Genomic DNA, 12,337 nt, shown 5'->3' on the forward strand with positions numbered 1-12,337 from the left:
CCTGTTGTTAAGAGCCGGCGAACAATCCATCATTGAGCCGGGCAGGCGCTGGCTCACAGAGCAGCGAAATCGGCATGTGACGGTACACTCGGCCCCAGTGTCTCGCAGATTAAAGTGATACATGAAAACTCACGTGTTACTGGGAAGATTAAGCCCGTTATCTTGTTGCGCAGCCAATAAAGGCCGGCCTTGTCGGCGGCAGCGGGGAAATGCCGGCTTTAACCAAGTGACAAACATAGCTCCGCGCTCCGGCCGGCGAGCGCCCGGCTCCGAGGGGCAAACAAAGCTAGTTAGCAAGATCCCGGGAATTAATGGGCGGCGGGGATGCTGTGTTAAAGCGTCTCTGCCGAGGCTTTCCCTGCTCTATAGAGACAATTAAACCCGAAACAAAACCTCCCGGACAATCTCTGCGGAACAAAGTGTCCTAATACGCTGCCAGCAGCCGGCCCCGCCGGGTCTGCTCCAACAGCGCACGCAGCCGCGGGACCCCCTGACAAGCCGTGCCTTTTCCAGCTTCTTCCTGGTCAAAGGGAGAAAAAGGAAATTCGTTTAGACGTGCTCCCGAATAAATCCGTCCGCGTGAAATTTTCGTGCCTTGCTTTCTTCCTAGTGTTTGCTTTTAGCAGCTGATTTCTCGTGTCGGTTTTAGGAGGCTTTTTGCCACCTCAGCAAAAGTTATGGCTATTCACAGGTATATTGAGGATCAGCCTGTCCAGTTCCATGTTAAAATATACGTGGAATCATATTCTACTTGTCTCACTCTTTACAGGCTTGGGCACAATTTCAGAGGTATCAGGCACTCTGTCTTCACCCGGGGCTTGGATGCTGGAAATCATGGATTAATGTGCCCCAAAACCTCATTGCCTGAAGAACTTGGACACACACGTGGCCCCAAACACACAGAGCTTAAATTGTTGTTTCATATTTCTGGTATAAATACGGGAACACTGGGGGAAATAAATAGTTGACTCTGATGATGGAGAATTTAATATTTTGGCTGGAAGTTTCGTCTTAGAGCTACCGACCAAAAAAATTGCTGCTTTTTTATTTTCTCTGGTTTCAGAATAAAGTAATTTGAACTAATTTGAGACTTAGGGAATACGTCTTTTTTTTTTTTTTTTTTAAATTAGAAATTTTAGTTAGAAATGGAATGGTTTGTATTAAGTAACTTGCTACCAAGGTGTTTTTTGGGCTTGGTGAATTATAACACACTCCAGATTCCAACCTAAGTGCTTGGTATGACCACTGAGGGCCAGTCTCTACAATATGAGTGGAACTGTGTCGTGCTGGGACAGTGAAATATTAACTGTAGGTACATCGAGTTTGAGGAAACATGGAACATTTCCTCCTCTCAGCTAAACTCTTGGACTTGAGTTTACGCCCTGTGTAAGTGCTGCAGTAAGTCAGGCACAGAACTGTCCTGCTCTTAACAAGGTGGGCACACGCTTTTCTGTCCTTCAGGGGAAGGGATTTGCCTAAAGGTTTTTCCCACTTGCCTTTCTGCAGGTGTCCATGTGAAAGGCAGAGAGTCTGGCTGGCTGTGTGCTCAGGCATGAAAGTTCAGTACGTTTGATACCGAGGGAACAAGCGGAGGCTGCAAACCTCAGGTAGAATGATCTTCTCACTCCTTTGTCAGTAACTAGTGGACTCTGTGGAGCACTTTGGGGGATTTCTCTTAGAAAAGACACAGAGGAAAGGGAGGCCCTCAGTTATCCCAACAATACAGTGCCGAGCCAGGCTTGCCTCCCTGTGAGTCTCAGCATCCCAGGCCATTACGGCCGGCAGAGAGCGGGCGCGAGGTGACCCCTCCAGCTGTGAGGCAGCCCCCGCACGCGAGGCAGCACGTCCCTGCTGCCATAAACCCGGCATCAGCTGCCCCTGGGGCCCAGCTGCTGGATTTAGGCGCCGCTCCTTCACCAGACACAGCTATTCATGGGGGCTGAGGGCAAAGCTTCGCGCCAGCGAGCGCAGAACCGCAGCCCGCGCTGCCCGATTCTCTTCTGCTTGGAAAGACACGGCAGCACCAGCCTCCTCGGCATCTCCTTCCCGCTAACCAGAGCGGGAATATTCGCAGCGAAGCAAAAAGAAAACAACTTGATAACTGCTGCTGTCACCTGCTGCCCCGAGGGAAGTCCCTGCACCGGCACCCGGGTGCCCTCCCTGGCCCTGCAGGGAAACTGGCAGCAGCGTGCAGCTCTCACCCCTCTCCTGGGAGCGACACAGGCCACCCTCCTTTTTTCCACTTGGATGAAATCATCTCCCCTGTCCCTTGGCAGAGCGGGAGCAGATGGGGCTGTTGGCCTCCGCAGCCTCCCGCTGCCCCAGCTCGTGTGAGTCGGTGATGCCTCCAGCCCCCCCAGCCTGCCCACTGTGCCCCTCCAAACAGAACTTAATCCCGTTCTCTAATCCCAAACTTCTCTGCCAAGCTGTTTTTGAGGCAGAGCGTATCTTTCATCCAAAGATAGCAAGTTATTATTAATAATTTGCTAAGCGGTGGATGCTGCTCAGAGGACCGGAGCACCCACAGCACCGAGGGGGAGCGCAGATCCCTTAGAGGCAGGTCCAGCATCTCTCTTCCCCCCCGCATCCAGGGGGTGGCTGGGTGGCACAGCCAGCACCCAGGGGCGCAGGATGAGGGCAGGGTCCCCCCCCCGGCAGGCAGCAGGTGCTTTTCCTCCCTCGGTAACAGCCGAGCGAAGCCCAAACTGCCGTGCCGGCTACCGGGGCTGCCGTCCCCTCCGAGCAGGACATCACGTTAATAGAGGTTGATTTGCAAACGGCGTCGCCCCCCCCCCCCCCAGTACCCCCCTTTGCCTGACTCCCGCTTTTCTGCTCAATGGCACAGATGCTGCTTTGTGCTGCCCAGGACCAGGCAGGCTATTAGCAGCAAATCCAGCGAGGGAAATTAATGAAGGCGACTACTAATAAAAGACAGCTCAGGACAGCCCGACCAACTTGCTCCGAGCGGTAATTAACTTTTTTTAAAACTCATGAAGGTAAATATGCCGTCAGCTTTGGGCCGGGCTCTCTGCTTTTTAATAAAAGGAGGAGGAGGGGGAGGCAAGGGGAAAGGGGTGGCTGCGTGTCACAGCCGCCCCAGCACCGTCCCTATTCCCTCCCGGCCGCTGCAAAGTGACCCTCTGAGGATTTCTTTTCTCTCCGAGCAATTTCTAAAGGTTTTATTTTAAATCTGAGCACCGCCAGAGTTCTACTTCTCCTTGATCTGAGTCCTGTACAAGAGGTCACGGGGATGAGCAGGATGCCAGCATTTTGCTGGACCTGCACAGCTGTTGCAGCATCGTAGGCAGAAGGCAGGATATCCTGATGTCCTGATATCCTAATATCCTGATAGATATCCTTACGTTGTCAGAGCAAAAGAGTGTCTTAGGCCATAACACACAAGATTTAGCCCTGTAGTAAGACAAGAACCTACACCAGGTTGCCACAAAATTCCCACTGGGATTTGTTTCTGCCAGAGGATTGATCGTATAAGAGATAACTGAGATTTTTTTTTTGCCCGTGGGGAGCAGGAATTGGGGCCGCATGGGCCAAATCCACACATAATCCGGGACAAGGGCGAAGCCCGACCTGAGGCACCTGAATAAGGCTTTAGGAAAACTGGGCTTAGGATCTGCCAGCCACGTGAAGGCTGTGTTGGGAACAGTGTTTAATGATGACACTACGTGGAAAGATTGATGCCTGCCATGAAAGCGAGCGTGGCAGCCCTTGGGGTGCGGCTGGGACCGCTTTGGCTCCTCGGCACTATTCTTATGCCAAGGAGGGGCTGTAAAACCCCCTCGGGGGCTTTCGTGCTGCCCCTCCAGCCCTGACAGTGCGGAGGAGCTTTTATGCCAAAATACAATACACATAAGGATCATAAACACATGTTCTGGGGGCAAGGGGCTGCCATGGAAACCACCCCCAGGTTTGTTTTGTCATCCAAGGAGGTGAGTTTCTGTCTTGTGTCTCCTGGGCCGCTTCCAGGTTGGCTGGAATTGGCTCTGGGGACCGGCCATCACCTCCAAAAAACAGTCTTCTGAGAGAAACGAGGGAAATACGAGAAGGAAAGAGAGTAATAAACTCAAGTTAAGAGGGAAGAAAGAAGGGAATAAATGCTTTTGGCCACATTCAAATGAAAAACTGGGATGAGGGTGACTGGCTTAGGTGGCAAATCCAGCCTCTCTGGCTCAGCCTTTGCCAACACAGCCCTGTCTCCCCCTCCCTGCCTTGCCCCCCTTGGGCCTGTCTCTTCCAAGGGCATCTCCAGCTGAGCCCAGCCTTCCGCAGGGAGGTTTGGCTGGCATGACTCCCACCCCAAACCCCTCTCCAAAGCCCCCCTCCGTCCTCCGACGCGCCGTGTGCTTTTTCCCACGGCGGTTCCCATCGCCACAGCCCCAGCAGGATGGGGATGCTCCTGTCTATACCTGGGATGGAGGAAAATCCCTCCAGGATGACGCGCCCGGTAAGAAGCAGCGTCCCTCCCCGAGGACAGCTGGAGGGAGCATCCCAGTGCTGAGCCAGCCAGGATGTCCCTCCTGCTCCTGCACGGCTCCACCACCGAGAGAGAAGTGCATCCCATCCATCCTGGCCTTCTGAAGAGCTGAAGGCACCTACTCCAGCGCCTCTTAAAAGCGGGAGAGAAACCGGGAAGGACAATGAGACCCGACCAGAAAAGACGGAGAGGGCGAGCGAGGCTCTCTCGGCTTCTTTTTGGCATTCCTGGAGTTTAATCATTAAAAGGGGTCGTTAAAAGAGAGTGAAAAACCCGCTCCCGACGGGCTGCCCCACACACCGCCAGCGCCGTTAAAGGCTCTCTCTTGTTTTGTTCCTCCTGGCCCGTGGCAGATTTGGGGGGACACAGCTTCATCTTGCTGGCCACATCAAAGCGGTGATTATGCAAATGCTCCCACTTTTTTTTTTCTTTTTTTTTTTCTTTTTTTTTTTTTTTTAGGGAATTATTTATCACACAATAACCCCCCTGCCAGGGGGGGAAACAATAGATCAGGCTAGATAGCGCTGCTCGCCCGAGGCTGCGGGGCTGGGGGACCCCTGCGTGGTTTATTGGCCTAACCTAATTTCACTAATTCTCTTTTCACACATTTTGGGCTTTTTTTTTTCTCTTCCCCCTCTGCACCCCCCCTCGCGGATGTCGCTCCGAGGGCCGGGTTTTGATCCGGAGGGCACCGGGCGGGATTCACGTGCTGAGCATTTTATTTAATTAATACATTCAGGCGCCTCTGCTGGTTTTTAATGATTTCCAGGTGTTTGTACCCAGAAGTCACAAAGTGCTCCCGGGCGCACGGGCACGATGATTGAAGGGCCTGGGCGGCCTCCAGCATCCCCCTCCATGGTGACATCCCTGGCCGTGTGCTGTGCACACTGAACCAAACCCCCTGGAATTGCAAGTGCCTTGGGATTCATCCGTCCCTCAGAGAGGCAGAGAAAGGGAATTCTTCCTCTTTTGTAGCCCAATCATTTTTTCACCAGTGACATTTATTTCCTGTGGCCTTCTCGGTGAAATCCTTCGGGCCGAAGAAGCGTGATAACTGTTTATCTATTCATCCATCCATCCATCCATCCAACCATCCATCCATCCATCCCACGTTTGCTGTCAACATCTTCTGTACCAAGAGGCAAAGGTAAATGATCAGTAAACTTCCACTGAACTTATATATATATATAAATATGTATATATACATATATAATGGATTTTTTTGCAGGTCCTGAAGCAGCTGTTGCCTGTGGACCTGCTGTAAGTGGCATCAGCTCCCACCAGGCCCTGGTTTCACCAGAGACAAGGACAGGCCCAATCCCGTAATTCCCGGTCGCTGTCACGTAAAGCAGAAAAAGCAGCAGCCCCAAAGGTACGAAAATTAGAGCTTTTTATTTATATTTTATCACAAGGACGGTCCCTTTGCTCTTCAGCTGTAAATACATACTAGAATAAACTCTGTAAATTATACAAAAAAATACATATTTTCCATGAAATCTGTCTTTATAATAAATAAATGTGAACACGTGTGTGGCTGATCGCTGTAATGTTCCGTGTCTGTTGAGGTTTTCAGTCTGTTGATTTATTTTTAATCTCCTGAAAGAAGGGGGGAGTTCCTCGTCCCCTAAAGGTCGAAATAAATAATGTATGAGGAGATCCTTCCCCATTCCCCCCCTCCCGATTTTTTTTTCCCTTTTGATAGAGAGTTCAGCCTAAATTTCCACGCTTGCATTCAGCCCTCACAAAGCCTACAAATTATACAATGACTTCTAACCTGGACCCCTAACAAAACAATTTACTTTTTTTTTTTTTTCTCGCTTTCCAACCCCCCCCTCCCGCCTATAAATCATAAGGGACAGATGGCAAAGGGGGGGAGCGGGGAAAGGGACAGGGACACACAAAAGCCCCGCGGTGACAGATCTGGGAAAACTGGACAAAGTGCACATCGGAGAGAGAGAGAGAGAGAGAGAGAGAGAGAAAGAGAGAGAGAGACGGAAAGTTTGGTTTGGCAGGTGCCGTTCCCACAGCCCGCCCTGCCCTGGGAATGGGGCAGATGCCGCCACCGCCCCGGGGGGAGCCCCGGGAGCGCCGGGGCGGGCTAGAGGCAGCGGCGGGGCAGCGGCGGCGCCGGGGCGAAGCGGCCCGGCCAGTGTTCGGGGTCCGAGGCGGAGCCGGCGGGGCTGGCGGGCGATAAAGTGCAGGCGTACGGGGAGGCGGAGGGCGCGGGGCTGGCGGCGCCGCCGCTCCAGGAGGAGGCGGGCGATGGGCTGCCCTCGGCGGGGACCCCCGCGCCCGCCGCCCCGTCGGGGCCGAGCCGCGCCGCCCCGGCCAGCCGCAGGGTCTCGGTGAGCGCCCAGATGTAGTTGTGGGCGAAGCGCAGCGTCTCGATCTTGGTGAGCTTGGCGTCCTCGGGGAAGGTGGGCAGCACGTCGCGCAGGGCGTCCAGCGCCGCGTTCAGGTTGTGCATCCGGTTGCGCTCCCGGTTGTTGGCCTTGAGCCGCCGGCTCCGCTTGATGCGCTGCGCCGTCTCCGCCGTGCGCGCCGCCCGCGGGGCGCCCCGGGACCGCCCCGGCCGCCGCTTGCCCTCCGCCCGCCGCAGCCCGCGGCCGCCCGCCGCCTCCACGGGGCGCGCCGGCGGGGCGGCGCGGGGCTCCTCCTCCTCCTCCTCTTCCTCCTCCTCCTCCTCCTCCTCCTCGGCGCTGGACGGCAGCGAGGGCGAGGGGGCGGGCGAGCCCAGCCCCAGCAGCAGCAGCTCGTCCTCGGCGGCCGGCGCCAGGATCTCCGCCTTCACCAGCATCCTTGCGGGGGGCCGCGCCGGGCAGCACCGGGGAAGCGCCGGGCGGGCGGCAGCACCGGCGGCGTGACGGTTCGCCGGTTTGACGGAGCGGGGCGGGGGTCGCGGGGGGACCAAAGCGCGGGGGGATCGGGGAAGAGGGGAGGGGTGGGGGGCGCGGTGTGGGGGGGCCGCGTCGCTGGCACGCGCCCCGGGGGCGGCGGGCGGGTCTGGGCGGGCGGCGGCGGCGGGAGCGGCGCCCGGGGCCCGTCGGGGCTGCGTGTCTGGCACACGACCCTCCTTAACACCCCTTATATACCCCGCGGGGAACAATCAAACCTACCCCCGGGGTCCCCCCGTCCCCCCCTCCCCTCCACCTCGCCCCGCCCGCGACTCTTGTCGGGGGCGCCGCCGCCGCCCCCCCGCCCGTTCCCCCCCGTGTCCCCCCCTCCCGTCGGGGCCCCATTGGCGCCTCGCGCTCGGCTGGAGCGTGCCGCTAATTTATTAATGAATGGGGGGGGACGGCGCGGGGGAGCGGGGGGAGGCCGGGGGGGGGGGGGCGCGAGGCGCGGCCGGCCAATCCCCGCGCCCCGCGCGCCACGCGCGCGCCCGGGGCCCCGCTCCCTTTGCGGCCGCTTTCGAGTTCCGCGGAGCCGGCGGCGCCCGGGCAGAGGGATGCGAGGGATGAGAGGGATGCGAGGGATGCGAGGGATGCGAGGGATGCGAGGGATGCGAGGGATGGGGGAGCTCCCCTTGGCCTCCCCGTTCATTCCTCGGGGAGATTTTTGTCTTCTTGGGGAGACGCCGGTGCTGCGGTAAAGGTGCGCAGTTCGTACGCGGCTTGCTGGGGTATGGGGATGGTAGGGGGCTCCCCCGGGATGCAGCTGGTCGGTGCTGTCAAATAACAACGGTTTGGGTTGGAAGGGACCTGGAAAGATCATGTCGTTCCAACCCCGTCCTCGTTCCAACACCTTCCACTATCCCAGGTTGCTCCAAGCCCCGTCCAACCTGGCTTTGGACACTTCCAGGGACGGGGCAGCCACAGCTTCTCTGGGCAACCTGTGCCAGGGCCTCCCCACCCTCACAGGGAAGGATTTCTTCCTAATATCCCATCTAACCCTGCCTTCTGTCAGTGTGAAGCCGTTCCCCCTTGTCAGTCCGTGGCCTTGTCAAAGAAATGATGGCGAGGACATACAAAACAAAAACCCCAGCACACTGTCTTCCTGTGCGGAAACACCAGCTCTGAGGCACTTTGGGGGAGTTGAGCTTTGGGACGGGATTTTATTTGCAGCTGGTAGGGAAGCCTAAAACAGGTGAGAGAGCCAAAATCACCACAAACATCTCGCTGAGCACACCAGGAACTCGCACGCAAACGAGTCCCTCGCTCCCGCTGCCCACTGAGTTGGTGGCCCCTGTGTCACTCCCTGCGGGAGCGATGGCAGCCAGGCGGCTGCCTCAATTAGAGCATCTCCGTGACTCTGTGAGACATTTTAATGCTCCCCTTGCCCCCTTGTGAAAAGCAGGAGACGCACGGGTCCCCTCGGCATCTCAGGAGAGTGGCACAAAAGAACTTTATTTCTTTCTCAGCAGCTTAAAGCTCAAAGCGGAGTCACCTGTGACGGGGCCAGCCCGCCTCTCTGTCACCACCCTGTTTTCTGAGATTTCTGTCCTTTCACTGCCGATGGAAAGCAACGGAGAGGTGAGGCAGAGGCGGTGCTGGGGGTGCATAACCCACTGTGGTGCCTTTCTTGGGTTCAGCCCAGTTCTTGCTGCCAGCCCCAGCGATGCAGCAGTTTTCTCCTCAGGACTCAGCACAAGGTGACCGAGTCCTCACAACCCTGCAGAGGCGCTTGTGTGGTCTGTGGGCAGAGCGAGGGCCGAGCTGCTCGGCCGAGAGCGGTGGGAAGAGGGGGCAGCGGGGGGAGAGGGAGTGGGATCAGGAGCGGGAATGCCGCTGCCACTGCTGCCCACTGCCTGAACTGTCCTCCAAGGGTCAAACTGTTCAACTTCAGCCCCTTTGCCAGACTCAATCCTACTTTAGGGGAACAAAAGCCCAAAGTAGGCGACGATCAAGAAATGGGAGCACAATGATTTAAGCTTATCACACAGCCCAGAAATAAAGGACGCTGAGCTCGTGTGGGGGAGAGGGGGAGACCTTCAGAAAGGCTTTGTTTGCCGTAAGAAGATTGAACTCTGAGGTGACCCGATAGCCCTAAAAGTTTAGGGTCTGTGTTGCTGAGAGACCTTTGGGCACAGCCCATCCACACGTGGACCTCACAAGTTGAGAGCCGGCGTTAATGGCCGGCCTGCCCCAGGTGAATGGGGGCGCGACATCCCGGAGAAAGGGGGGACAAAGCTGCAGGGACAGGGTGGCCTGACCCCTCCCTGCTCTGCCTCCCTCACACCCACCCAGCCTGAGGTGTCCTAAGGGTTTGGGGTACCAGGGCTGCCCACACCAGGCTACCCAGCCCTATGGCGGCCCCCGCAAACCCTGCGAGTGAGATGGTTCTGCTCTTAAATGGGGGGGACGGAATATATCCAAATCCAGCAGAGTATCGGGATGCTCTAGGGAGGGGAGAAATGGAAAATGCTGCAGCGTGTGTCCCCTATGCCGCAATCCAGGTCTTCCTGAACCCTCTGTGAGCTCAGCGAAAAGTACTGTGGAGAGGGACAGGATGAGGACTGGCCCCCCAGATCCCAAGCCGCGCTAACACTTTCGGGGTTTTGGGATCAAAGGGAGGAGGGGTTCCCCCATAAGCGCTGCCCCAGCATCCTTCCCTGGGTCCCCCCACCCCGGGCAGACGAGCCCCTCGTTGGGGGCCGATTGTTCCCGGCAGATTTGCATGGCAGGTGCAGGCCTGCAAAGCGATTTTGCCGTTCTGGGCCACCCCCCCCCGCCTCCCCAAGAGGGTTTGCCTCTCCCCCCTTGTGAAAAAAGGCCGCCGGTGCCTTCCTTTCCCATGAAGAAGAGAAGAAGCTTGAGGATCGCGTGAACACGCTTCAGTTTTCTTATTCTTTTCTATAGATGTGGGGAAAAGAACAGCCGATTGTGTGAAAAACCCAGTGCCTGCAAAAAGGGACATTGGCCATCCAGGCGAAGGTGCGCAAGGGAGAGCACTAATCGCTGAACCAGGAGACAAATACGATTACCAGCTCCGAGCCTTGAGTCAGAAAGTCTCATAGACTTTAAGATGTTAATCCCCAACATAATCCTTCCTTTGGCGTGTAGGAATAGTGCAGCCACAAGAGTTGTTTTGTTATTTATATTGGCGTTTAATAAAACTCAGCCAGTGGTGAATGGGCTGCCCACTCTCCAATGGTAATTAATTCCCTATTTCAGTGACCCAATTGTGCTGGGATAGAGCAGTGGGACAGTCCCACTGCCCCAACCCGCCTTTGTGCAGCTACACGGCTCTCGTGCTTCAACAGCTATGGAAACTCATTCTTTTGATGTCATTCAATGAGTTTTCCTTGGGCATCTTCTAAACTTCAAGGACCCTTTTCTTTCTCGAACGCCTGAAAAGCAGGACTAGCTTGACCACCTCTGTAGAATTTAATGATTTGGTGAAAGGGCCTTTTTTCGGGGGGTTTGTGTAAGGAAAGAGAGAAAGAAAATTTGGCAGGCTGGCTATCAAACAGGGGGGCTATCCAAACTCGGGTGTGCCGAACTCATTCAGCTCCTAATTTATACGTGTCTTAAAAGCCACTTTTCCTTACTCAAAATGCTTGGAGGCTTCTCTCAGTCGAGGCATTTCTAGAAGGGATTTGCTAGTGACCAATAACTCTGTCTTACAGATGTGAGTAAAGACACAGCAAGTGGTGTTTTAAGAAGGCATTTCCATCCAGAAAAGGGAAAAACCACCTGGATGTTTTTGCCCAGAAAAGGGGAAAAATACCGGGTACCTGCAATGGGTTATTGATATAAAGTGTGTCTGTGGGTTTATGCTTTTTGGCTGTACGGTGAGGTGGCGCAAGGAGTGTGTGAAGTGAACACATGAAGAACATGGAGTTACCCTGCAGAGCCACCCTGGTCCGGGCAGCCTCTTCTATGTCTTTATACACACTTCCAAAAAAAAAAAAAAAACCAAACCAAAAAAACCTCCTTCGCAAGTCACAAACAATTCAGGATTCAACTAAGAAAACACAGAGTGAACCATATGGCCGGGGTGGCTCGAGTTGGCTGCATTTTCCCTCAGACAAAGAAGGGATTGAGAGTTGAAGGAAAGGAGAAAAAAACCCAACTTTCCGGCTGATGAAGCTGTTGTCTGGAGGCAATGATCCCAAATCTCAAGGCTTTATTCCAGGCTCCGACTGAGACGTGATATGTCATATGATTAGCATCTTTCATATTTACAAGAGTAGTGCGGGCTGCCAGTCTTTAGAGAAAGGCGAGAGAAAGAAGGGGCATATGCTGAAATGGATTTAGCATTTGAAAGAGAGAAAAGAGAGCGGATAAATACACTTAAACGAGGATTTAGTTTTACTCCCGTTGAGTTCTAATGGCTTGTTGATTGAGATTTTAGGGAGCTGGGACAGAGGTGTCAGGAGTAATTAAAAGGCGCTATTCAACCCTGCCCCGCGCGGAAGGACCCGCCGCTCCCCCTCAGGGAGGAGCGGTTCTGCGGCCGCAGTGGCGGGCTGGCTCCAAGCGGGGCGGATCACCGCGGCCGCCGCCGCTCCATCCGCCGGGCGGGCAGGTGGCACCACCTGGCGGCGGCGGGAAACTGAGGGGGGCAAAGTTATCTGGGATCGGGAAAACGGGGGGGGAAAATAGGGAATTCTCGGTGTGTTTGGCACCTGTCAGCCCGGACAGCACCTGCTGCTACAGGAGGGTGCTCACTGCCCCGTCCAACCTGGCCTTGGGCACTGCCAGGGATGGGGCAGCCCCAGCTTCTCTGGGCAACCTGTGCCAGGGCCTCACCACCCTCACAGGGAAGGATTTCTTCCCAATATCCCATCTAAACCCTCCCTCTGTCATTTGAAGCCGTTCTCCCCCGTCCTGGCAATCCATGCCCTTGTGCAAGTCTCTTTCCAGCACTCCAGAGCTTGGAAAGGGGGCCTTTTGATTGTTT

General features: G+C 55.6%; 2 protein-coding genes and 1 long non-coding RNA gene across 6 annotated transcripts in view; 2 read left to right on the forward strand and 1 right to left on the reverse strand.

Moving 5' to 3' along the window:
- ALPK1 (alpha kinase 1) overlaps window positions 1-2,985 on the forward strand; it is a 35,300-nt gene extending 32,315 nt beyond the window's left edge. For 2 of the 4 annotated variants that reach the window (XM_051804895.1, XM_051804896.1), the window contains one exon: window positions 770-1,104. The gene's annotated coding sequence lies outside the window, so the exon portion shown is untranslated. Of the gene's footprint in view, window positions 1-769; window positions 1,105-1,506; window positions 1,654-2,845 lie in introns of those variants that run through there. The other 2 variants (XR_007907338.1, XM_051804897.1) reach the window with 2 other exon arrangements.
- Window positions 2,986-6,590: 3,605 nt separating this feature from the next.
- Window positions 6,591-7,383, reverse strand: NEUROG2 (neurogenin 2). The gene has a single exon (XM_051804931.1). It carries the CDS (start codon window positions 7,287-7,289, stop codon window positions 6,591-6,593), a length of 699 nt encoding a protein of 232 aa, XP_051660891.1. The 5' UTR covers window positions 7,290-7,383.
- A 598-nt stretch (window positions 7,384-7,981) lies between these two features.
- Window positions 7,982-12,218, forward strand: LOC127478790 (uncharacterized). Its single transcript, XR_007907349.1, has 3 exons — window positions 7,982-8,086; window positions 8,856-8,964; window positions 10,291-12,218. It is a non-coding gene; the product is annotated as an uncharacterized LOC127478790 (long non-coding RNA).
- Window positions 12,219-12,337: the final 119 nt, after the last annotated feature.

This window comes from Manacus candei, unplaced genomic scaffold, assembly GCF_025592945.1.
Source record: "Manacus candei isolate 608988 ecotype Guabito, Panama unplaced genomic scaffold, ASM2559294v1 h1tg000062l, whole genome shotgun sequence".
NCBI lineage: Eukaryota > Metazoa > Chordata > Aves > Passeriformes > Pipridae > Manacus > Manacus candei.